General features: G+C 36.9%; 3 protein-coding genes across 4 annotated transcripts; 2 read left to right on the top strand and 1 right to left on the bottom strand.

The window, feature by feature from the left end:
- Positions 1–1,632: 1,632 nt before the first annotated feature.
- On the top strand, positions 1,633–8,183 carry LOC111802461 (uncharacterized). 2 transcript variants are annotated; one of them, XM_023686842.2, is made up of 13 exons: positions 1,633–1,793; positions 2,894–3,106; positions 3,236–3,359; positions 3,715–3,796; positions 4,035–4,131; positions 4,432–4,534; positions 4,663–4,796; positions 5,081–5,258; positions 5,466–5,620; positions 5,966–6,175; positions 7,034–7,381; positions 7,461–7,587; positions 7,783–8,183. In XM_023686842.2, the coding sequence occupies exons 2-13, from the start codon at positions 2,996–2,998 to the stop codon at positions 7,932–7,934; spliced, it is 1,821 nt and encodes a 606-aa protein (XP_023542610.2). In that variant the 5' UTR covers positions 1,633–1,793; positions 2,894–2,995; the 3' UTR covers positions 7,935–8,183. The 2 variants fall into 2 exon arrangements, with proteins under 2 accessions (XP_023542610.2, XP_023542609.2); XM_023686841.2 differs by having other exon boundaries at positions 1,635–1,793; positions 2,861–3,106.
- Positions 8,184–8,277: 94 nt separating this feature from the next.
- Positions 8,278–10,992, bottom strand: LOC111802581 (uncharacterized). The gene is made up of 3 exons (XM_023687005.2): positions 10,823–10,992; positions 9,277–10,002; positions 8,278–8,860 (listed from the first exon to the last, which is right to left on the bottom strand). Exon 2 carries the CDS (start codon positions 9,912–9,914, stop codon positions 9,279–9,281), a length of 636 nt encoding a protein of 211 aa, XP_023542773.2. The 5' UTR covers positions 9,915–10,002; positions 10,823–10,992; the 3' UTR covers positions 8,278–8,860; positions 9,277–9,278.
- A 4,783-nt stretch (positions 10,993–15,775) lies between these two features.
- LOC111802565 (protein RGF1 INDUCIBLE TRANSCRIPTION FACTOR 1) lies at positions 15,776–17,860 on the top strand. Its single transcript, XM_023686978.2, has 3 exons — positions 15,776–16,201; positions 16,988–17,062; positions 17,135–17,860. The coding sequence occupies exons 1-3, from the start codon at positions 16,004–16,006 to the stop codon at positions 17,609–17,611; spliced, it is 750 nt and encodes a 249-aa protein (XP_023542746.1). The 5' UTR covers positions 15,776–16,003; the 3' UTR covers positions 17,612–17,860.
- Positions 17,861–25,035: the final 7,175 nt, after the last annotated feature.

Below are 25,035 nucleotides of genomic sequence, written 5' to 3' on the forward strand. Positions count from 1 at the left end.
TTATGTCTATTCAATTCTTAATTTTGAAATAATATTAAATTAATATTAGTTCGTTTATTTATTTGTGTCTAATACATCTCTAAAATTTTAAAATACCTAAATAAATTTATATGGTTGTTTAATATGTTTTATAATTTTCAAATTTATATATAATTAATTGATTCAACGTTTTAAAAAAATATCATAATTTATTAATAATTTTTAATAAAACTCAAATAAAAAAATAAGACTGTTAACACCAAATAATTATGAATTTATCAAACAAAATTGAAATTTTAAATATTTTTTAAAATATGTGAATTAAATAAAAAAAATTAAAAGTTTAATGAGGTCATTTATTAAAATTTATGAATCGAATAAATACAAATTTAAAAAATTAATTAATATATATATAATTTATAGTATATGGTACATAATTCCGTACATTAATTTTATTATATGAAAGGGACAAAATAAATAAATATCTTAATAAATAGTCATTGTCACGTGATTTAGACAGGAATTTCAATTAAACATTTTTTTTTTCTGTTTATTATCATTTTTTAAATCCAAACATTTATTATACATTTAGATATTAAGGAATATAATCTAGAGCTAAATTATGATATATTAATTCATATCCTTACCGTTTTTAAATTATATTATAAATTTTATATAATAATTATTATTTTACTATATCCATTTTAATTTAACAATTTCGACTAAATTAATAAAAATACTTTAAATTTTACAGATTGTCTAAAAAAACATCCTTAAACGTTCAAAAATTTCAACAATACCCTTAAACATTTAACAAAATACCAAAACTAAAAATACCAAAACTAAAAATAACGGGTTACCATTAATAATTTGTCTTAAAAAATAATCTTTAATTTTTTAAAATAGTTTAAAAATAACCTTTGAGTGTTTAAAAAATTTATTAATGTTTTTAATTTAAAAAAAAAAAAAAAACTTCAAAAATATTTTTAATTATTTTAAAAATTACCGTTAATACCCATTTTAAAAATACTTCAAAATTATAGTTAAAAAGTTTAGAGATGGTTTATGAGATATTAATAAACTGTTTTTATCATCGTACAAATTTTATACGGGTAAAGAAGGTTAATACTATTTTTAAAATTACATGCGTATTATTTAAATATAATCTATTAAGAGGGTATTTTTTATTTTTTTATTTTAATTCAAGGGTATTAATTAATCTTTTTAACCTTCTGGTCGAGCACTTCGTTCCTCTCCCTTTACGAAATAGGTTCTAGGTTCATTAGCTGCTTTACCTCCTTTCGGGAAGGGCATATCGGTGAACAATCACTTCCTTTCCTCCCTCTCGGTCTCGCAGCTTCGCTCATTCGCCTTGTAAACTCGATCTCACACAACAGATTCCCTGAAACTAATAGAGTGGCTTCCTTCGTGAAGCAAAGCAGCTCGACTTGAAAAAGGGAGACGAAGACAGAGTTCTAGAATAGTTCAACCGTTGGGTATTTTTGGAATTGTATTAAAAACATATTTTTTAGATTTAATTTATTTTATTTTATTTACTAATTTAGTGTTACATTTACAATCTAAAATATTATATGTATCAAAATTCTAAAATATTATATTTATCAAAATTTTGTGAGCCGCTTAGAAAAAGTTGCCATCTTTAGGCGCACCACTTAATTTATTGGCGGCGATAACCCTAAACCCTGCGCCTGCGGCCCCGCCATCATTCACAGTGGACTGTACCGGTAGCGTATCGCTCTCCTCCGAAGCGTTTCAATTTTTTCAACGAGCGCGGCTAACGCACCCAGGATTCGGTACTACTCTACTTTAGATTATTATATATATCCAGGTTTGAGATTTGTTGTAATCTCTCATTTTTCATTTATGGGCTTCTGTTTCTTTCGTTGAGACGCTTAGAGACATGAAATTTATCGCGGGCTGCTTCCTTGCATGTGTGATTAGTTTGTTATTTATTTACTTTTGGTTTATATAATGGTGAGGATTCGTCAGCTTGGATGTCACTGATAACGCTCTAATTGAGTTCAAGACTTGTTTATTTTAATCTGTTTGTGGGTTCTGAAATTGAATGTATTCCTGAATTAAATGTTGCGGAATTGTGTGCTATGAATTGAAAAATATTAATAATGAAGTAAACTAATTCCCAACTTGACTTGGGTTCATTAGTTTAAGTGCCCTGTTCTCAATTTGTTCATCTGTGTTCTGTTTGAAGTCAAAGAATAATTTCCCCCCTTTTTGGCACCTTTAACTTTCTGAATTCAGGGAACCATGGAACACGTTCTGTGGTGGTTTTCTTTTTGGTTCTTAGCTTTTCTTAGTTCTTACTCGACCTCAATCCTCATGCCCATATCAGTTATCTTTAGATGCTCTGGTTTTTGTTATGATCTAAAGTGCCAAGTAGGCGTCATTCGAGGACAAACGAAACTCTCGATGTTATCTTTTCTTTGTTTTTTGTGTTTGTCTATTTCTATATGAACTTTTGGTTGTAGGATAAGTTTGATTAGTGGCTTGTTTCAGCTATTGTCGAAACTATTGGAACTATACTGAGCTTTAATGGGTCATTGGTCAAGGTTTAAATTGCTGATGATTTTGATGATAAATTCCATACTTGTAATGTATTGAAGGAAAAAATATGTAACGGGTCAAGCCCACCACTCACCGATATTGTCTTCTTTGGGTTTTCCTTTTCGGGCTTTCCTTCAAGGTTTTTAAAACGTAGGGAGAGGTTTCCACACCCTTATAAAGAATGCTTTGTTATCCTCCCAACCAATAAAATGAGTACAGTTATATTGGTATTATTTTTTATGTTTGCTATAATATGGGAATTACTGATTAAACGTTGGGTATAAATGTCAATCCACAGTTTACCAATGAGAGTGTTCTTGATATGTTCTAGTTAGTGGGAAGTAGACAAAGGAAGCACTAGCGGCTTGACAAGGCTGACGGGAGAAAAGAATTGATATCAAGAAACCCACCGACAAAGGAAGAATTGATCGTGATGTTCAGCCCTGGTACTGCTCGTTCTCCTGCTACGCCTATCACTGCTATTTCATTTGGAGAACCTCGTGTTCGGTCCTTCCTTAAGGAAGCCACTCCATCGCCTCTTCTTGTAATGTTCAATTCACCAATTTTTCTATTTTATTTTCTTTGAAGTGTTGGTACTAACAATCCCATATCGTGGGTTTCTTAATCTTCCTCTTATTAATTTTCTTTTTATCTAAACGTTGCCCCTAAGCAGTCTTTATTCACCCGTGCCTCCCTCCACGCCCACTCTGTGCCACGACCGTGCTCTACTCTCAAAGCCATGGCTGATGGTGAAGCCGTCACTCTTTCTCCAAAGATCACCGCTTCATCTCCTTCTGGTAGTTTCCTCTTGTTTTTGTATATAGAACAATTATTATCGCGTGTTTTTCTATAGAAAGCTTTGAATTTTGACCGTATGTTGGTAGTGTGCTTTAGAGATGGATGTTAGTGGATAAGTGGCATGAAGACAAGCTTTGTTTGTTTTCACTTGGGAGGAGTTGTAAATCTCTACAAAAGGGAAAGCTACTATCATTTATGAACTCAGAAGATTTCAAAATTCTCCTTGAGCTTAGATTTCGATTTTGCTTGTTTTATGACGTAATTTGACTCTTCAATTCATTTTTTCTTTTTAATAGGGACCTTTTCATAGTGAGTTGGTTGTATCAATTTGACAGTATCGGCTATAATGTTCAGTTTCAGGAAAGAAGCTAGCTCTGATATCCTTGTCAGACAAGAAAAATCTTGCATTTCTAGGAAATGGGCTTCAAGAATTAGGGTAAGCCCTTCAAGAATTATTATACAATTTTGTTTAAGCTCTTTGCTTGATGATTTAATCTCTTTTGAAATTCCCAACATGCCATCTATAACTGCCTTTTTTTTTAAAAAAAAAAAATTCTTAGTTCTAAGTTATGACACCATATGCTTTCTTCTTTGCACCTCTTTCCTCTAGAGTGTGCCTTAAGCTTGAACAACCTTGAATATTTTATCACGCCTCATATCATATAAAATTGCAGCTACACGATTGTTTCAACTGGAGGAACTGCATCTACATTGGAAACTTCTGGGGTAAGCGTTACTAAGGTGGAGGAGCTGACAAGTTTCCCTGAAATGGTATGCTGCCTTTTCTCGTGTTATTCATATTCTGAATGAAACAAGCACCCTGTTATTTTATGTTGTGCCTCGGAGAGGAGGTTTGGGGCTGGATGCAGCGTTTTGGTCAGTTCACCATTTTGCTTAGGTTCCAGAAACTTATTTTAAAATTATACGTAGCATGAAAATTTGAAAGTGAATCTCTTCGTAAACTTGGTGGAGTAATTACAAGAAATACAAGAAATTAGAATAGATTTGAATATGCCTGTTTTTTTTACTGATGTAATCGATTTGGTGGAGTAATTTTCTCTGTGGTGGCAGCTTGATGGTCGTGTAAAAACTTTGCATCCTTCTATACATGGGGGTATTCTTGCTAGAAGGGACCAAAAGCATCATATGGACGCCCTTGATAAACATGGAATTGGTTAGTTTATGTTTGTCTTTTATTTACTCTGTGATCAATCTCTCGAAGTCTTATGCGACTCCTAAATTTCATCTGCAAAGCATGATCTTAGTTTCTGCATAATGTTTCCTGAAATAGTTCCTCAACAGGCACATTTGATGTTGTCGTGGTAAACTTGTACCCCTTCTATGATAAAGTCACCTCATCTCAAAAAATAGACTTTGAAGATGGAATCGAGAACATTGATATTGGTGGCCCGGCCATGATCAGAGCTGCTGCAAAGGTAGGAAAATTCAGAACTCACTGTTTTTGACAATCAAAATGTATCTTGTAAACTTGGTCTAGATGCATATAAATTGTTCGAGCATTCACAGATTTATTTATTTATTATTTTTTTTTTTTTAATAAAAAAAGCAACAGACTACAAACTGGCTGAAAGACCATCTCTAATGTGTGTGTGTGTGTGTGTGTGTGCATACTATGCTCTTGAGAGCATGATAATCTCTTAGTTTAGATTAATTCAATTTCGTGATGTGTATTGATATGTGCACTAACATGCATGTGCAGAACCACAAGGATGTCTTAGTGGTCGTTGATACCGAAGACTATCCTGCACTGCTTGATTTCTTGAAAGGAAATGAGGATGATCAACAATTTCGTAGAAAGCTTGCTTGGAAGGCATTTCAACATGTAGCTTCTTACGATTCTGCAGTCTCAGAATGGCTGTGGAAGCAGACTGTTGGAGGTAAATCCCCCTGTTTCATCTGCGCTAAATGCATAACCACTTGGATTGGTAAAAACTTATGCTATCATTTGGTTCCAGATAAAGTTCAGAGTATGCATTTGTTAATGAAGTATGAAGGGAAAAACATTTGTTTATTAGAACATTCGATATTATTGTGTTATTCTGGTGGAATATTAGATTAAAATAGTCCTCTGTGTTTGTTGGAAGATAAATTTCCTCCCAGCTTAACCGTGCCACTTTCCCTCAAAAGTTCTCTTCGCTACGGTGAAAATCCTCATCAGAAGGCGGCCTTTTATGTTGATAAGAGTATCTCTGAAGTCAATACAGGTGGTATTGCAACAGCCATCCAACACCATGGAAAGGTGAGCAAGTATCCCTCTTCACAATTCATCTGTGGGTTCATCTTCGGATAGTATTTCTAAATTCAGAATGGTAGTACAAGTAACAAAGTTGAAATTTCATGTTGAAGCCTTTTCTGTTGTCTGTTTTCCATGATGATCATGGAAAAGCTTCATTAGCTTAGCATCCAAACCATTATGCTTCTTCTAAGCATTCGTAAGGATTTACCATGATACATTTTTTAGGCTTTTATTGAAAGTCTTCATTCTTGCTCACAAGTTTCATAATCCACCACATTACATTTCATTTATCTTTTACCTTGTATGCCATTCAAGTTTCAATTGTGTGCAAACTTTTGTTGTGTGCAGGAGATGTCTTATAATAACTACTTAGATGCGGATGCAGCTTGGAATTGTGTGTCAGAGTTTAGGAATCCTACTTGTGTAGTTGTGAAACACACAAATCCATGTGGTGTAGCTTCACGTGATGATATTCTGGAAGCATATAGACTAGCTGTGAAGGCTGACCCCGTGAGTGCATTTGGTGGCATTGTAGCCTTCAACGTAGAAGTTGATGAGGTTAGTGTGTTTTATGTTCATAAAAGACGATTGGACTTGAATCCATGAGATTTCTATGTTAACTTTTGGAGCAATTGATTCCAAGGTGCTGTGAGCCAGACCAAAACCTACGCTACCGAAACATCAAACTAACTTTTCGCCTACGGAGATGTATTTACGCTTATGTTATGTTGGGATATTTGTGTAAGATCCCACATCGGTTGGAGAGGAGAACAAAGCATTCCTTACAAGGGTGTGGAAACCTCTCCCTAACGGACATGTTTTAAAAACCTTGAGGGGAAACCCAGAAGGAAAAACCCAAAGAGGACAATATCTGCTAGTGGTAGGCTTGAGCTATTACAAATGGTATCAGAGCCAGACACCGAGTGGTGTGCCAGCGAGGATATTGGGTCCCCAAGGGTGGTGGGATTGTGAGATCTCACATCGGTTGGAGAGGAGAACGAAGCATTCCTTATAAGGGTGTAGAAACTTTTCCTTAACGGACGCGTTTTAAAACCTTAAGGGGAAGTCCGGAAGGGATAGCCCAAAGAGGACAATATCTGCTAGCGGTGGGCTTGAGCTATTACAAATGGTAACAGATCCAGACACCGAGCGGTGTGTCAACGAGGACGTTGGGCCTCCCAGGGGAATGGATTGTGAGATCCTACATCGGTTGGAGAGAGGAACTAATCATTCCTTATAAGGGTGTGGAATCCTCTCCCTAACAAACGCGTTTTAAAATCTTGAGAGGAAGTCTGAAAGGGAAAGTCCAAAAAGAATAATATCTGCTATCGATGCAATCAATGGGCTATTACAGTTAGATAATTAGATGAATGAAGTAGCAAAGTAGCGTCAATGCTTTACTCTTATTGCATTCAGGTTCTTGCAAGGGAAATTCGGGAGTTCAGAAGCCCTACAGATGGGGAAACACGGATGTTTTATGAGATTGTTGTTGCACCCAAGTACACAGAGAAGGGGCTTGAGATCTTGCGTGGGAAATCAAAGACTCTGCGAATTCTTGAGGCAAACAAAAATGAGAAAGGAAAACTCTCACTCAGGCAAGTTGGTGGGGGGTGGTTAGCACAAGATTCTGACGACTTGGTTCCCCAAGATATACAATTTAACGTAGTTTCTGGAAAGGCCCCTCAAGAGAGCGAGCTTCAAGATGCAGAGTTTGCATGGTTGTGCGTCAAGCATGTTAAGAGCAATGCCATTGTGATAGCAAAGGTTGGTATTTTCTAACTAAAATTTTCTCGACACGTTTGGATCCCGTCGCGAAATTTCTTATTCCTGTCTATTTTCGCAGAATAACTGTATGTTGGGTATGGGAAGCGGGCAACCAAATCGTCTCGAAAGTTTGAGGATAGCCTTGAGGAAAGCTGGGGACGAGGTCAAAGGAGCTGCTTTGGCTAGTGACGCATTCTTCCCATTTGGTAAGCTGGGGACGAGGTCGAAGTTACTAACGTGCATATGAAAATGAACATTTTTTAACTTTATATGTCTGAAATACTTCCAAATTTCGCCTGCTCTGCCACGGAATGCGTCGTGACCGTTGCAATCTCTATAGTAGTCATCTTGTCATTGTGACAATGCTTCTGAAACTCATCTTATCATACAATTTTTGCCAGCTTGGAATGATGCAGTGGAAGAAGCATGCCAGAGTGGAGTAGGTGTTATTGCAGAGCCCGGGGGCAGCATTCGAGATCCCGATGCTATCGACTGCTGCAACAAGTATGGCGTGTCCCTCGTCTTCACCAACGTGAGGCATTTCAGGCATTGATGATGCTCGTCAGCTCCTGAGATTTTAAAGCTTGGTTTGGACACCACACAGAATATGAAGATGTTCTTCCTTAATAAAGAGATTGGCGTGGTTGTAAAATAGGTTAACATGTATCCTATAACTTAACAATAAAAAACGCCTCTGAATTATCTTGGAAGTATGTTCCTTTTCAATCCCCAACTTCGGAATGAGTCCAGTTGGATGCCCTTTCTCTTTATACATGTGTTTTTAAGAGTGGTTTGATACACAGATCTCTGAATTTTGCCAATCATGTGTTGAAGTTGCATGAGCCCTAAAAGTAATCAGTGATGTTATGGGAGGTAAAAAACAGGAGTATCCAACCTGAAAAAAGATTTACATCCTCATTATATAATGTATTCTTTCCAACAATGGAGAAGCCAATGAAAATGATAACGGGTTCTGGTACAGGCTAAACATTGCCCTTAACGATTCTTCTCAGCTTCGTTGCATTTAGGCCTATTGTCTTGTTTATTTTCATACCGACTTGTTTGTTGACCACGCCAAGGATCTTAGTGATGTCTATTAGATTATTGTCGTTATGGATGTGTTGGAGGTGGTGTTCTTCCCCCACTCGTTTCATTTAGGCCTATCGTTGTTGACCACGCCTAGGATCTCAGTGATGTTTGTCAGATTATCGTTGTGGATGTGTTGAAGGTGTTCTTCCCACACTCGTTGCATTTAGGCCTATCGTCTTGTGGCCTGACCACACCTAGGATCTCAGTGATATCTATCAGATTGTTGTTGTGGCTGTGTTGGAGGTGTTCTTCCCACACTCGTTGCATTTAGGCCTATCGTCCTGTGGCCTATTTGTTAACCACGCCTAGGATCTCAGTGATGTCCGCCATATTGTCATCGAGGCTGTGTTGGAGGTGGATCGTGACTTTTATCGAAGTGTTGTAGAGGAACTAGCAAGCAAGTAGAGGCCACGTGAGACAATAAGATGAAGAGAAATACCCAGAGCTGTTCATGAATGTAAGTACTTTTGGGGTCGAAAGTCCTTTTAGGGGGTGTAATGCAACGGTTCGGAATTGAAATAAAAGAAACGACATAGCAAATACAAAGTCTTAATCCAAATATTTTAAAACTAAGTCGGATTCATTAACTAACAAGATTCAAGAATCGCTCGAGTTCTGGAAAAATGGCCCTCTAAGAATACATGAAAAGAAAAAACAGCACTTCAGGTATAAGTTCGTTCGTTTGACTATTGAGACAGAAATAGAACCAAAGATTATGGTTCAAGAGATGGCCATTTAGCGAGAAAATCATGATATTATTATAAGAAACATGAATCCAAAAAAGCAATGGATGAACGAAAGCATACATTCATTCCAAGATGACTTTTGCACCGAGTGCCTTCATCTTTTCAATCAATTGTTCACCCTCTTCCTTTGACAATCCCTTCTTCAACACTGATGGCGTTTTCTCCACTAGATCCTTTGCTTCTTTAAGCCCTAAATCCGTGAAACTTCTTACCTCCTTTATAATTTTAATCTTTGCAGCTGCTTCGTAAGACTCTAATTTCAATTCATAAACAGTCTTTTCTGGCTTCTTCTCCTCCTTGGAAGCTGCTGCTGATGCCTTCATACCCATACCAGCTAATCCGGCAGCTCCTGGTTTCATAACTCCAACCACTGGCATGTCTGTCATTCCTAATTTTTTCCTCAAAATGGAAGATAATTCAGCAACTTCAACTAATGTGAGTCCTGATATTTCATCCACAAGCCTAAAAACACGATCAGTTGGAGGACTGCGATGCTGTGTTGGATCGAAATTTGCTGGATCATAATCAGCTGGAAGCCTTCTCTGGTCAATTTCCACTTCCTCCTCTTCCTCCTCTATCCGAGCAGGTTGAGCGTAATTTCTACGTAATCCATTTAAGTTGAAGGCAACCACAGGGGAACGAACGATGTTTGTAAATACACCGGGTAGGAGATCCCTTGTTCTTAAAACTAAGTGCATTTCTCAAGTTGTTAATGAACTTTCCTCCTAAGGTAGCAAGTTATTAGTTCAAACCCATTTTTGGCTTCCGTAAGGGCAATTCAGTGGCCTGGATAGAAAAAGAACAATTTCAGTCAATACACTAATCAACATTTGCACGTACTGAGAAGGGAGAACCATAGACTAGATGTCAGTCAAGAAGAAAAATACATTTTTTTTCCCCGCCCCAAGGCTCAGATCTTTGGAGACATCAAGAGTTTTTTGCATTAAATTCACCCTAAGATTCGAACATGCGACCTCTAGGTCGGTTTTACTCACATAGTGAGCCTTAACCAAAAGGGCTGCCCCTTGGAGAATCAAGAAGACAAGTAATTTGTGTTCATTTAAGCCTTCAGATACAAGTGAGATTTTCAATACAAATTATCCAACAAAATGACGAGAGAAACTGCACTACAGAAATATTGGCATCAACCTTGACAACTTCAGCTCAATTAAAGTTTACGTAAATTTACAGTTAGACAAAAGCTCACAGGTAGATCATGGAAAACATTACTTTGTTTATATATAACTAGCGAGTGTTCCACATTATTCCACGAGGAAAAAATGAAGGTCTAATTAATATCAGAACCAATATTTCTACTATATCAGATATGAAGTATTCGACGAACACAAATCAAAGCTAAACATAGCACAACAAGCAAATTTAAACAGAAAAATGCCATCAAACCTTCTTTCTCAACCAAAATTGATATCCTACAATGCGATAAATCTCAAATAGTCCATTCAACCATCTGAACTTCTATCTTTTTTGTGGTTCTTTCCCAACATTGATTGTAAAGCAAAACGCCTCAATAATACTGAATCGAAGATAAATTTATCCTAACACCAATCGAAATAACAGAGTTGCAGAAAGCACAACTGATACAAACCTTACGCTATGAGATGAGAATTAAGCGCTGAGCAAGGGTGACTGAATGCGCAGCCGAAATGAGAGCGAGGCGCTGAGGGAGGTGAAGATTGGTGGACTGGCGACGTTGATGACTGAAGATGAGTAAGCTCCGGAGGAACACTGCTGCAGATCAATGGGCAATTAGGGCTCCCATTTTTTTTTTTTTTTTTAATTTTAATATTTTTTAGATGTGGGCTAAGTGGGCTGGGCCTAGATGATAACGGTGGGCCCATTAATGGACCTTTTGTGTGGGCTAGCACAAGCCCAATTATAAGCCCAACTATAAGCCCAACTGAAGTACACTCGGCTATTTCCTATGACTCGAAAATCTGTTCCTGCTGTGGTTAATGTTTTAGACCATTGGTTGAGACTCTTTTATCATCTCTGGCTCTAATATGGTGCGGGAGGGTTCGCTTACTTCTCGACCGTATGTCAGCCATACTCGAAACGAAATGGTGTGATTGAAAAGAAACAGAGTCATAGCCTAATATCTGAGCTTAAATATAGTGGGGGAGAGTTCTTGATTGTGTTTGTCTATTTACAAACGAGCGGTCTGGTGTCTGAGCCAGTTGATTAGATGATAGCAACTTCACTTATTAGATTAGTATTAACCGACTATTCCAAAAATCAAATAGGATAATAGAAAAATCGAGTCGTTACGATAATGTTGCAAATTCACATACTATAATCATGTTGCGTTCATTCTTCTACTGATGTTCATGATTGAGAACAAACGCTTTGTTTGCTCAACTCGGCTTAGTTCATAGTGAAATTGTTGTTCATACGTATTCACATTTATCTCTTTTATTTCTTATATGGGTCATGATACTAAAATGCGTCGACAACCTATCCTTATTGACACTCAATACCATGAATTGAGTTCAACCCGTACGAAGTGTTCTTAGGAGCCTAAACCAATTAAACACGTCCAAATTTAGCCAAATGTATGGTATAATTCTTTTGTATCAATATTCAATATGACTTCTGACTTATTTTTCAATCATTGAACTTGTAAAATCTCACATCCGTTCGAGAGGTGAACAAAACATTCCTTAAGGGTGTGAAAACCTCTCCCTAATAGACGCGTTTTAAAACCGTGAGGTTGATGGCTATACGTAACGGGCTAAAGCCGACAATATCTACTAGTAATGAGATTGTACTGTTACAAATGGTATTAGAGCCGAACACCGGGGGCGGTGTGTCAGCGAGGACACTGACCCCAAGGGGAGTGAATTGTGAGATCCCAGATCAGTCGGAGAGGGAAACAAAGCATTCTTTAGAAGGGTGTGAAAACCTCTCCCTAGCAAACGCATTTTAAGACCGTGAGACTGACGACTATATGTAACAAGCTAAAGGTATTAGAGCTAGACACTGGGCGTTGCGTGCCAGCGAGGATGCTGTGCCACCAATGGGGTGGATGTGAGATCCCGTGTCGATCAGAGATGGGAACGAAGCATTCCTTGTAATAAGGGTGTGAAAACCTCTCCTTAACAGACGCGTTTTAAAACCGTGAGGTTGATGTCTATACGTAACGGGCTAAAGTAGACAATATCTACTAGTAATGAGATTGTACTGTTACAAATAGTATTAGAGCCAGACACCGGGGCGGTGTGTGAGCAAGGACACGGGCTCCCAAAGGGAAAAATTGTGAGATCCCACATCAGTTAGAGATGGGAACAAAACATTTCTTATAAGGTGTGGAAACCTCTCTCTAGCAAACACGTTTTAAGATCGTGAGGCTGATGACTATACGTAGCGGGCTAAAGGTATCAGAGCTAGACAACGGGCGTTGCATGCCAGCGAGGATACTGGGCCACCAAGGGAGTGGATGTGAGATCCCACGTCGATCGAAGATGGGAACGAAGCATACCCTTATTGTTATTGCTAAGTGTTATCAATCACGAGATCTCGAACTCACCCACTTGGTGTCTCAAACCAAGTACGTCAAACATGTATCAACTCAACTAATCTCATCACGACATCATGAGCAGTTGTTACGAGACTTATGTGTTCATCATTTACGGATTATGAAAGATTCTTACAAAGATTAAACCGATTGATATAGTTTAATAGGATGATACGTAAGAGGGTACAGGTTTATATATATATTAAACAACGTAGAGAATCTGAAGTCTTGAATGAGAGAAAGAGAAAAAGGGTGCGACAGGGAAAGAGAAAATTGGCAATTCCAAGCAGGGTGGGCTCATCTTCCAAAAAATGTTAGACAACATCACTACAATTAGGTGTTATTGATTCAACCGATGTGCATCAATTTACGTTTAACTTTAGCAAATCGATGAGCTTAAACCAGGGAATAACAAAGCACCCTATGCCACCTTCCACTTTTCACATGTAATCATGTTTCGAGATGTCGGTTCTACGCTCTGCGTACATCCACACCGAACTCGGAGGTCATTCATTGTTTAGACTTCAGACGAGCAATGAGAGAGAGAGAGTGAAGAACATGTTTTTTATTTGGGACTGAAGACGGAATTATATTCCTCGTCTCATTAACGCCCCTGAGTACATCTACACCGAACTCGGAGGTCATTCATTGTTTAGACTTCAGACGAGCAATGAGAGAGAGAGAGTGAAGAACATTTTTTTTTATCTGGGACTGAAGACGGAATTATATTCCTCGTCTCATTAACGCCCCTGAGTACATCTACACCGAACTCGGAGGTCATTCATTGTTTAGATTTTAGACAAGCAATAAGAGAGAGAGTGAAGAACATTTTTTTATTTGGGACTGAAGACATAACTATATTCCTCGTCTCAAAGACTGTTTGTAACATCCGCTCATCAATTGCTCGATTCTGTTAGGAATCACAACTCTCTACAATGGTATGATATTATCCACTTTGAGTATAAGCTCTCGTGACTTTGTTTATCTCCCACTAAATTAACCAAGGACTCACTCCCAATAATCCATTCACACGAGTTACACTAACATAAATAATACCCAAATTTTTTCAATATATGTTATAATATTAAAATTTGAATTTTTAGAAATTATGTTGACGTCTGTTTATTAAATATATTGATTTATTATGATTTATATATTTATATATATATAATTTATTGATAAATATTATATTAAAAAATGAAATTTTTAATAAACTAATAATAAATCGAAAAAAGTTATCCGAGCGAATTTGAGGAATAAAATAGGTGGCAGGAATGGGGACGAAAAGGCTTCTCGTCCCCACCTTGTCTCGTGGACATCTCTAGTCAAGGTGAAGCTTTGATAATGGAAATGAATAAATTTAATTCCGCTCAACCTGAACCGGTTTTGACAAGGTCAAATCTAAAAAGAGTAGATTTATTTCATAGACACATGTATCACGGTAATGATAGTACATGTAATAGGTAGATTAGTTATTTAATAAGGGATTTTAATTTAAAAGAATTAAAATCTTAAAAATTTTATAAAATAAAAATAAAAATATAATATTTTAAAATTAAGACGGTAGATAATAGTTTTTTTAAAAAATAATTATTTCAATAATTTATAATTGATGATAAATAATTTAAAAAATGGACACATCAGATGGCAGGTGAAGGATGACACGTGGGCTTTGGACTTTCGAGGGAAATTGCCTTTGTAATTTGTGCTTAAAATTCTTAATTACCATTATTCTGTGATTAATATTATTTTAAATAAATAAATAACAGTACACCTGTTTATGCCTTTTGCATTTTATGACATATTTACTTGTTTTTTTCGAGGAATTATTTCCCAAACCCAAAAATAACTCCTCCTCTATTTATTATTAATTATTACTCATTTTTTAAATCCCCTAATTTTGAATTTAAAGGGCTAGGACTGAGGTTAGGGTCGAGTCAACCTCTTATAGAGTCATTGCCATGCGTGCTTCGGACTTTCGGAACCTCCATTACGTCTAACTGGTTCATTTATGAACGTAATGAATTTCCCTTCTTCGGCCTCGACAAAGGGTTAGTGACTGAGGCTGAGGTTATGGTCGAGTCAACCTCTTAAAGGGTCGTTGTCATTGCATACTTCAAACTCATAGAACCTCCATTCGATTTAGCTCGTTCGTTTTTAACCTAATTTATAAACGAAGTATTAAGGGAAAAAAAAAAAAAAAAAAAAAACTCCTCGAGTATTCTCATATAAACATAGTCTTCAATCCATCGAGCATAAGTCATTGTTCATAGGACTAAAAGACTTTTTTAAAAAATATATATATAATTTGTGTGCCATGGCTCGGGCTTCTAGTCTCCACGAAGATTTATCCAACCATGTTTTCTTACAATCCTACCTTCAAATGTCCTTTCTACTATTTAAAACCGATCATTAAAATCATGTCTACACCCAACAGAGTTAAATTGCTTTCAAAATATGCTATTAAAACAGTTGTTATTGCCTACTCGTTTTTTGCTCATAACATTGTATTCTTCAAACGTATTTCCTCACAAGTTTTCGGAAACATCTCTATCAAACACGACTCGATGCTCGAGCATACGTCGATGTTTTCCACGAAGTGCAAATTCCACACGACTAACTTGTTCGATGGATTAAAACAAGTCACACAATCGTTATCACAAGCGGCGCACGAGGTAACCTAGGGACGATTAGTTGAACACAACTCTCCACAAGCATAAACTTTGGTGGAATTGTTTTGGGTTTCGAGTATTATTTGATTATAAGCGTATGATAATTTTCTAAATTAGCTGACGTGGGACTTTCATAGTCTAAGGGAGACATCGGAAAACGGCACCGTAATGAAAACCTGACCGTCTTGGGTTGCTAAAGCCCTAAAGCCTCTGCAAAACCACAGAGAAAGTATAGTATTAAGCAGAAAAAGCATAGGTTATTGGCGGGCAGTATACCGCCATTAACACAACTCCCCAAGCTCCCATTTTAATTTTTTTATCCCTTTTATTCTGTAATAAACGACAAGGCGTCGAGAGAAAACCCTGCTTCACTTCTCACCTCACCACCATTAAAGCGACACCAACAAACAACTTTGAAATCACTCACACTCTCAAACAAACAAACAAAAAAAAAAAAACCCCAAAACCCTCTTGAATTCCTCTAACAACATACAAATCTCCCTTCTCCACTCTCCAATTTGAATCAAAACCAACCGGATATGACCAAAACTAGCTGTGTTCTTGCTTGGACATCGCCGACGTGATGATCATCAACCATTGTGGCGCTGCCATGGCCGCCAAGCCTGCATGGCTTCAGGCCCTCATGGCCGAGACCTTCTTTGGCACTTGTTTGCTTCATGAAAACCGCCGCAAGTCCGAGAAGAATGTGTTTTGTTTGCATTGTTGTCTTAGTATTTGTCCTCACTGCCTCTCTTCTCACCGTGCTCATCCTCTTCTTCAGGTATTCATCTATTTGATTTTGTTCTTGATTTTTCATGGGTTTTTCACTAATTTTAATGGGGTTTTCGTAATTTTTAATGGGTTTTTGCAAAATTTGTTCTTGATTTGATGGGTTTTTCATGAATTTTAATGGGGTTTTCTCAAAATTTGGTCTTTTTTTGGGGGTGGAAACTTATCCAACTTTTGAGATTTGGTTGGGTTCCTATTCGTGGATGACTCCATTTTTATCCAATCTTCCTGCCAGAGCTCTCTCAGTTGTTGCTTTCGCTAAACTTTTGTCCGTTAGGAATTACGATTCTCGACATAAGCTCTCGTGGGTTTGCTTTTGATTTTCCCAAAGATCTTATACTAATGGAGAATGTATTTTTACTTATAAACTCATGATCTAACCCTATAATTAGCTTAAGTGGGACATACTTTTACTAAATTCTTGTCTTTTAGGAACTACAACCTTACACACAATGACAGGATATTGTCGTGATTTTGATTTTAGTTTTTCGAAAAGGTCTTATTAATAGAGATTTATTGCTTACTTATAAATCTATGATCAACTCCTTAATTAATTAAAGTGGGACACGCTTTCATGTCTCATAGGAACTACGATGGTTCGCATAAGTTTTCATAGCTTTACTTTAGATTCTCCATAAGCCTTCCTACCTTAATACCAATAGAGATAGTATAGTCCACATGGAACTCTTCTCCCAACAATCCTTTACATTGTCTACTAATTTTGAGATTACAATCCTGATTAACAACGGATTAAATGAAATGGGTTTGTGTTTATCAGGTTAGACGATACGTTTACCACGACGTAATTCGATTGGGCGATCTCGAAAAGCTCATAGACTGTTCCCATATTCAGGTAAATTCTCTTCCAATCCAAATTTAACAAATTGGGTTATGATAATTAACCATAAAGTTCCAATCTTTGCAGCCCTACACCATAAACGGAGCCAAAGTTATATTCTTGAATTACAGGCCACAATCAAGGCCATGCAAACAAGGCTCATCAAACGCTTGCTTCACCTGCGACAGAATTCTCCAAGAACCCTTCCATTTTTGCTCTCTTTCTTGCAAAGTGGATCACATGGTGTTCCAAGGCCAAGATTTATGCGAGATTCTCCACAGGTTCGACGAGTCCGATTTCTCTTACTCCCAATTCGAATCCCTTCGAATGGACGGACTAGAGGGTATCGACGACGACGCCGCCGCTGCCGCCGCCGGCGGCTGCGGCGGCACACCGAATTCCATGGTGGAAGAACCACCGCAGTTCAACAAAGCCTCGTCTTGCTCGGAGGGTACTCATATCTTTAAAAGAAAGAACAAAGGCACTGATTTTCTTCCCGCCGGCATCGTTTTGTCGCTCAGTAGTAGAAGGAAGGGCGCCCCTCAAAGGGCGCCGCTTTCTTGAGGGCGGAATTTGGTGTTTTTATTAATGAACAATTTTTGAAAATGAAATGAATAATTTGTTGTCGGCGGCGTTTGGGTTTTCCGGTAAGGGTTTGGCAAGTGAATTACACGGCGGTGGGCGGTGGGTGGTGGTGATCGGAGTGTTTCCGATGGGGGATATTTCTATTTAGGCTCACCAATTTTGTGTTAATTCGTGTAATTTATTGGAACTTGCACGTAAATTATATATTATCCGTTGGATTGTTGTTTATTTTGTTCTCTATTTTTTTTATGTGTTGTGTTGGGAGCTGATTTAATCTTTATTTCTTAATTTTCCATCTTTTTATTTCTATTTATCTAAATAAAGAGAGACTGATTTGTGTAACGTTTGAATCATGTTAAGATGACAAAACATGTTTCTTAGGATACATGTGAGTAATAACGAAACATGTTAAGATGACGAAACATGTTTCTTAGGATACATGTGAGTAATAACAAAACATGTTAAGATGACTCGTGTTAGTTTGTATGGATAGTGTTCGCAGAAGATGTAAGAAATATTGGGGTCATAAAGTATAACAGCTCAAACTCACTGCTAGCACATATTATCATCTTCGAACTTTCTATTTAATAAATGTTAGTTTCCGTCTCAATCAGACGTGTGATCTCACAATCCACCTCATTGCGGGTCAGCGTCCACGCAGGCTTACCGTTGACCAGATGTATGATCTCACAATCCATCCCATTGGGGTCAGCGTCCTCGCAGGCATACCGCTTAGTGACTAGCTCTAATATCATTTGTAACAAGCTAAGTACACTGCTAATAGATTCTAAATCATGATCGGAATCATGGGTATGGGACGTTACATGAAGGGTGTTCAAATAATTTCTTCCAAATAAAAAAAAAAAAACAAAAAAAAAAAGAGTTTAGTTAATGAAAATAATGAGATGATGTTAGGTTGAAGTTTGAAAAGGCTGGATTTGAAAGCTCTTAACTGGGACCACCCTGTCAGATTGTCAGATTCTCATCCCTATCTAACTTACCCTCCATTAAATTTCCCTCATCATTTATTTATTTATTTATTTATTTATTATTAATATATATATATATATATTAATTTTAAATTTTATTTAATAAAATTTTATAAATAGTTTTAAGAGAAAATATTTTACTGATAATTGAAAATTTTATAAAAAGAAAAAAATAATATTTAAAATTTTTTATTTTTTATTTTATAATTTTGAGAGGGAGTTGGGGGATGGTAGGGCTCAAGTGGCAAATGGGTGAGTCAGAGAAATCACGTGGGGATGCCAGCTGGCCGCAGGGATTCAAGTATACTTCATGCTCTATAAAGCTATTTAAGACCTACTAAGTAAACGTCATATACCTGGCAAACTGGGGTGCTTACACGTGTCCAAGTAGAGTAACTTTTACTTCGATTCGACACCTGAAAATTCGATACGGCGTTTATACTTTAATGCCTTCAGTCGACGTGTCGTCCTGCATTTACCACCATTCATCTAATAATATTAGATTAAATTATAATAAAAATATTCTTAAAACTTTAAAATTTATCTAATAATTTCTTTATTTTAAAAATATTTTTAACTTTTAAAAGCGTTTAAAAGAATGTTATTCAGTTTCAAAAATATTAATATATTTGAGATAATCTAAGAATTATTGATAAATAATTTTTATTCGACCATAAATTTTTTTTTATTATTATTGTTACTTTTAAATTTTCATAAATATATATATTTTTTTTTTACAAAAATAGAATTTATTTGTATAATTTAATAAACTCTGGTAAAATGTTAGATACTAAATTTATTAAAATAAGGGAAAGTTTGTTTTTTTTTATTATTATTTTTTTATTGGAATATCACGGATTGGGCATCCAAGGAATGTACAGAATAATTGTACGGATTTCTGGGCAAATGCGTGGAATAACTATTCATTTATCAGACAATATGCATCTAATCATTAAATTTATAAATTTATAACGTCGCTATCAGATATTGTCTGCTTTAGCTTGATATATAGTCTCACAATTTTAAAACGTGTTTAAGATTTGGAATTCGAATTCGACACTTAATGACTTTGACTCTCCATTCTCGTTTCAGTAAGTTGATAGCTGACGTACACACTTCAAGGCGGGATTTTTTTGTTCCTATTTTTTTCGCTTCTATAGTTGTGATTGCCCTTAAGCTAATAGAAACAGAAGCACGAGCCTATTACTTTTTGTTCTTTCGTCTTTCTATTCTTATAGCGGATGATGCAAGGCGCTCTCAAGAGCTCTTATAGAGTCATATGTATGTATGTCTCTAGAGATACAATAGGAAAGACTCGATATATAACGTGTGCTTTCAATCCACAGTTCAATAGGAAGCTAGTAGGGGAAACCATTCATTCTGTTAGAAACCACAAACTTTCACAATTGTATGATATTGTCCGCTTTGAGCGTAGGCTCTGGTGGCTTTACTTTTAGTTTTTCCAAAATGCTTCATTTCATTGGAGATGTAATACTTATAAATTTATGATCAACCCCTTAATTAGTCGATGTTGACTTTTCTCCGAACAATCCTCAACAATCCACCCTTCGAACAACATACACCATAGAACCTCCCATGAGGTCTATAGAGCTCTCGAACAATCTCTCATGAATCGAGACTAAACTCCTTGTCTAAAGCCCTTCTATTCAATACACAAGTGATTCATTCAAACATGTTTTGTAATGACCCAGATCTACCGCTAGCAGATATTATCCTCGTTGGGCTTTCCCTTTCGGGCTTCCCCTCAAGGCTTTAAAACACGTCTGTTAGGAGAAGGTTTCCACACCGTTATAAGTGGTAGTTTGTTCTCCTCCCCAACCAATGTGGGACATCACAATCCACCCCCCCTCCCCCCCCTTCGGGGCCCAATGTCCTCGCTGGCACTCTTTCCTTCCTCCAATTGATATGGGACCACCCCCAAATGCACTCCCTTTGGGGTCCAACGTCCTTACTTGCACACCGCCTCGTGTCTACCTCCCTTTAGGGAACAGCGAGAAGGTTGGCACATCGTTCACCATTTGTAACAGCCAAGGTTTACCTCTAGGAGATATTGTCCTCTTTGGGCTTTCCCTCTCGAGCTTTCTCTCAAAACTTTAAAACGCGTCTGTTAAGGAAAGGTTTCCACACCCTTATAAATGCTGGTTAGTTTTCCTCCTCAACTAATGCGAGACATCATTCTCATTAATAGAAATTAATTTGAGGTTTTAAGGTGAAGATGGATGTTGTGGGGAAAGGGGTGTGTGATTGGACAAGTCTTGCGTTGACCAAGTAAACGGCGTATCATTTAACGGTACAGTTGGCGTCCAGAGTTCAGAGCATTACTATTATTACTCACTTGGAATAAAAAACAAATTAAAAAATTAAAAAAAAAAAATCAATTTATTATTATTTCCACATTAACACAATTAAAAAAAAAAAAAAAATTGTTGTATAATTAACCATATTAAACTTTAGCCTAAATTCAAAGCAATTTCAAAACGGGTGACCTAGAGAAATGTTTCCACATTCTTACCAGTAATGTTTCGTTCTCAACTCCAACCAACGTGGGATCTCTACCGTCAACCCTTTTAGTGTTTGACTTTGATACCATTTGTAACAGTCCAATCGCTAGCAGATATCATTCGCTTTGGCCCGTTTCATATCTCCATCAGCCTCACAATTTTAAAACACGTACGTTAAGAAAAGATTTACACACCGTTACAAGAAATGATTCGTAGGAGTATATAGATAATTGAGAGTAAAAAGCTAAGTTTTAAGCAGAGGAAAGGAGTGGTGAGGACCGGAAGAAGTAAAAGAGTTATGTCAGTTGAAGAGCAGTGGGGAGGTGGGTGTGACCATCGGTCAAAGCAAGGCCGAAAACAAGCCTACCACTGCACTGCAAGACGAAGATGCCACATTTAGCCAACAGGATAGCGAAATGGAAGTCACTGTCAGAGTGAAACGCAGCTCACAAGAGCCAACTCAAGTAATTGCCATGCCTATCCAACACCTTTCGCCAAACCCTAAATTCAAACCCTTTTTACCGTCATGTTTATACAAGACGTGTTGTCTATAGCAGCATATCGAATGTCTTAGTTATGCTTTCACTAAAGAGGATGTGATTAGTTGTCAATTTTTCCTATCATGAGTTATATGTTATTTAAACCGTGGCGTTTCTTTCCTTACTTATAGTCATATAACGTTACTTTCTTCAATCCTTTCAAATGTATTTACTCGCTCACGTTTTCTAAAATGTTGCCTTTGGGTTTTCTCCATTGCGTTACGGTCTGGTTGTCTATGGTCGCATGTCGGATGTCCTGGTCATGATTAACCTTAACGTATTGTCCATGGTCGCATGCTCGTTCCAAACCCTTTTACATGCTTTCATTTTAGATAGGTCTTTAACATTTCATGTTGTGTCAATATAAGTGTATGACTGTTCACCAAAATCATGTCTACACCAACTAGAGTTAAAATACTCCAAAATGTTCAATAGGAAGATGCGACTAGTCTTCAATTTTTACCGTTCTGAGTTATATGTTACTGTTCTGAGTCATGTAACGTTATTTTCTTCAATTCTTTCAAATGTATTTACTCGCTCACGTTTTCCAAAACATTAGCTTTGGGTTTCATACATATCCTTCTCCACTGTGTAACGATCATACTTGTCTAAGTCGTGTTATCTATGGCCATCTATGTCAGATGTTTTGGTCATAGTCGCATGCCCGTTCCAAACCCTTTTTACAGGATTTCATCTTAGATAAGTCTTTACCGTTTCATGTTATATCAATACGGGACTATATGAACATTCACCAAAATCATGTCTACACCCGTCAAAGCTAAAATGGTCCAAAATGTTGTATAAATTCATTGGGTTTGGGTTTGATACATATCCTTGTGCAGTGCTGGCTGTGCACCATGTTTGAACTGGCATACAAAGCCATGGCAGGTGCCGCCCCCCTCTCTCAGTTTTGTTTTTTCACTGACTTTTCACTATTTTCATGCATGTCCATCGCCCATTGTTCATCCCTTTTTCAGCTTCAAATCAAACGTACCTTACCATCAAAATAACACAAACAAACACAACATATTGTATTTTTATCAATTTATAGATGTCTCTACGTACATACTTGTCTTGTTTCAAATTTTTTATTTACATTTTACCTTAATCGATGGTGATAAGCGCCTACCCTGTTGGAATTTGCAAAGCTAGAGGTCCTTTTAGAATCCTTGTAAAACGTTCACAGATAAAGCTAACTTAACGGATTGATTTCAACCAAGAGCTGGTTAGAAGATGAATGACTCTTAGATCGAACTTAAAATTTATGATGGTCACTCTTAGATACCAAGACAATTCACTATCAAAACTAATTCAATGAATCGGTTTAAACATCAAACCCTAAAGCAAGATTTGAAAAAGAATAACACGTATCAAGAAAACACAAAGGTTTTTTTTTTTCCTGTATTCAACAAATCATCAAAACATGAATATTACATGCCTTCAAAAGATAACCCTAACATAATAAGGTTAGCCACCAACTACAAATCACTAATAAATGCTATTAAATACAAATTGAAGAAAATAAGGTATTCATCAATTGTCTTAATTGCTAGGTCAACTACCAAGTCTTCTAATCGCTTTCCAATGTCAGTCACTCCATTATTTTCTTGATTTGATACTTGAATCTTCTTTGTATTGCTTCTTGTAATTGCTTGTTCAGGTACATGGAAGTGATCCGAATTCACTTGTTTGCTGGTCGAACCTCTTAGTTCAAATTCCATCTTTTTTTAATTTGAAGAATATTAGTTAGTCGGTATCTATTGATCGGTAGTAAATCGAACGTCAATTATGCTACAAATTCGAATTTATGTAATGTTCTATATGTAATTATTTGTTTTATGAGTTCTCTTAATTAGAAAAATTCGAATTTATTGTTAATTTTAAAAAACACACACACAGATATATATATATATATATATATAGATATATATTTGTAAAACATTTGATGATGGTCGTAATCCTGCGCCAATTTGGTTACATGTGGGTTAGGATAGACATGTGTCATGATGCGATCGAGACGGACGATGCAATCTCCAAAACACATTTTTTTAGACCCAACTCATTTGTTTCGGTTGTAAATTTGTTTTACTCGAGTAATCCTGGTTAAATAATGAACCTGACCAAATTCAACTAACTTGTTACAATTGCTGACCACTCTTGTGGCAGTAGGACAACGATTGTGCAGTAGCGGTTCTAATTCGATAAGCTAGTCAATTGTATGAAAATTGAACTTTACAGACAATTCAAACGCATGATCGAGTCTCGAGTCATATTTGACAGACCGGGTCGTCGAGTGATGTGTGTCAGGTTGGGTGGGTTGTTAATTGCATGGGCCGAAGCCCAAGATGGAGGCCCGAGATACTGGTCAGGTTAGATAGGGTTGTTGATATCAATTAAATATTATTATTTATTTAGTTCATAAAAATTCAAATCTCTAACACAAATTTTATTATTTAAGGATAGTTTTCATGTTTTTAAAGTTGAAATTAGCATATTTTGTTTTTTTTTTTCGAAATCTCTCCGTATTGTCGTCAATCTAAGCATACCATAACAGTTAAGGTACGAATAATTTTTTTACAAGTAGTGACGAATCTACTAACGAGTCAGGGACACGTGTCACCTTCCTTTTCGGTGGCTCAATCGCTCAATCATATGAACTTCATGATTAAGTGTGCTTTGCTTTAAACATGCTGAAAAAAGTTGTGTTGGTTTGTGTGGATAGTCATCGCCCTTAGAAGCAAGGAGTAAGTAACGTGGAATGCGAGCGTGTTGGTCTATAGGGATAGTCTTCGTACTTAGAAACAAGGTGTAACTAACATGACTATGTCGCGAGGGATGCAAGCGTGTTGGTCTGTGGTGATAGTCTTCATTTTTAGAAACATCGAGTAACTAACGTAACAATGTCGCAAGAGATGCAAGCGTGTTGATATGTGAGAATAGTTTTCATTCTTAGAAACGCGGAGTAAGAAACATGACCATGTCACAATAAATGCCAACGTGTTGGTCTGTGAGGATAATGTTTGTTCTTATAAACGAAGAGTAAGTAATGCGTCCATGTCACAAAAGATGCAAGCGTGTTATGCGATCATTGAGTGATTGAAAATCGAATTCGTATGGGTTTCAAGTGAGCATCGATGTTAGGGTTGTGTGCAGTTCTGATGAAGAATTTAGGAGAGGGCTCTACTGTGCATGTATTTGATTGACGTGTACTATTGTATCGACCCAGATCCACTGCAAGCGGATATTGTCCTCTTTGGCCTTTCCCTTTCGAGCTCGCCCTCAAGGCTTTAAAACGCGTCTGCTAGGGGAAGGTTTCCACACCCTTATAAATGGTGGTTTCTTCTTCTCCCCAA

Source organism: Cucurbita pepo, chromosome 9, assembly GCF_057944985.1.
Source record: "Cucurbita pepo subsp. pepo isolate OVF chromosome 9, ASM5794498v1, whole genome shotgun sequence".
NCBI classification, from domain to species: Eukaryota; Viridiplantae; Streptophyta; class Magnoliopsida; order Cucurbitales; family Cucurbitaceae; genus Cucurbita; species Cucurbita pepo.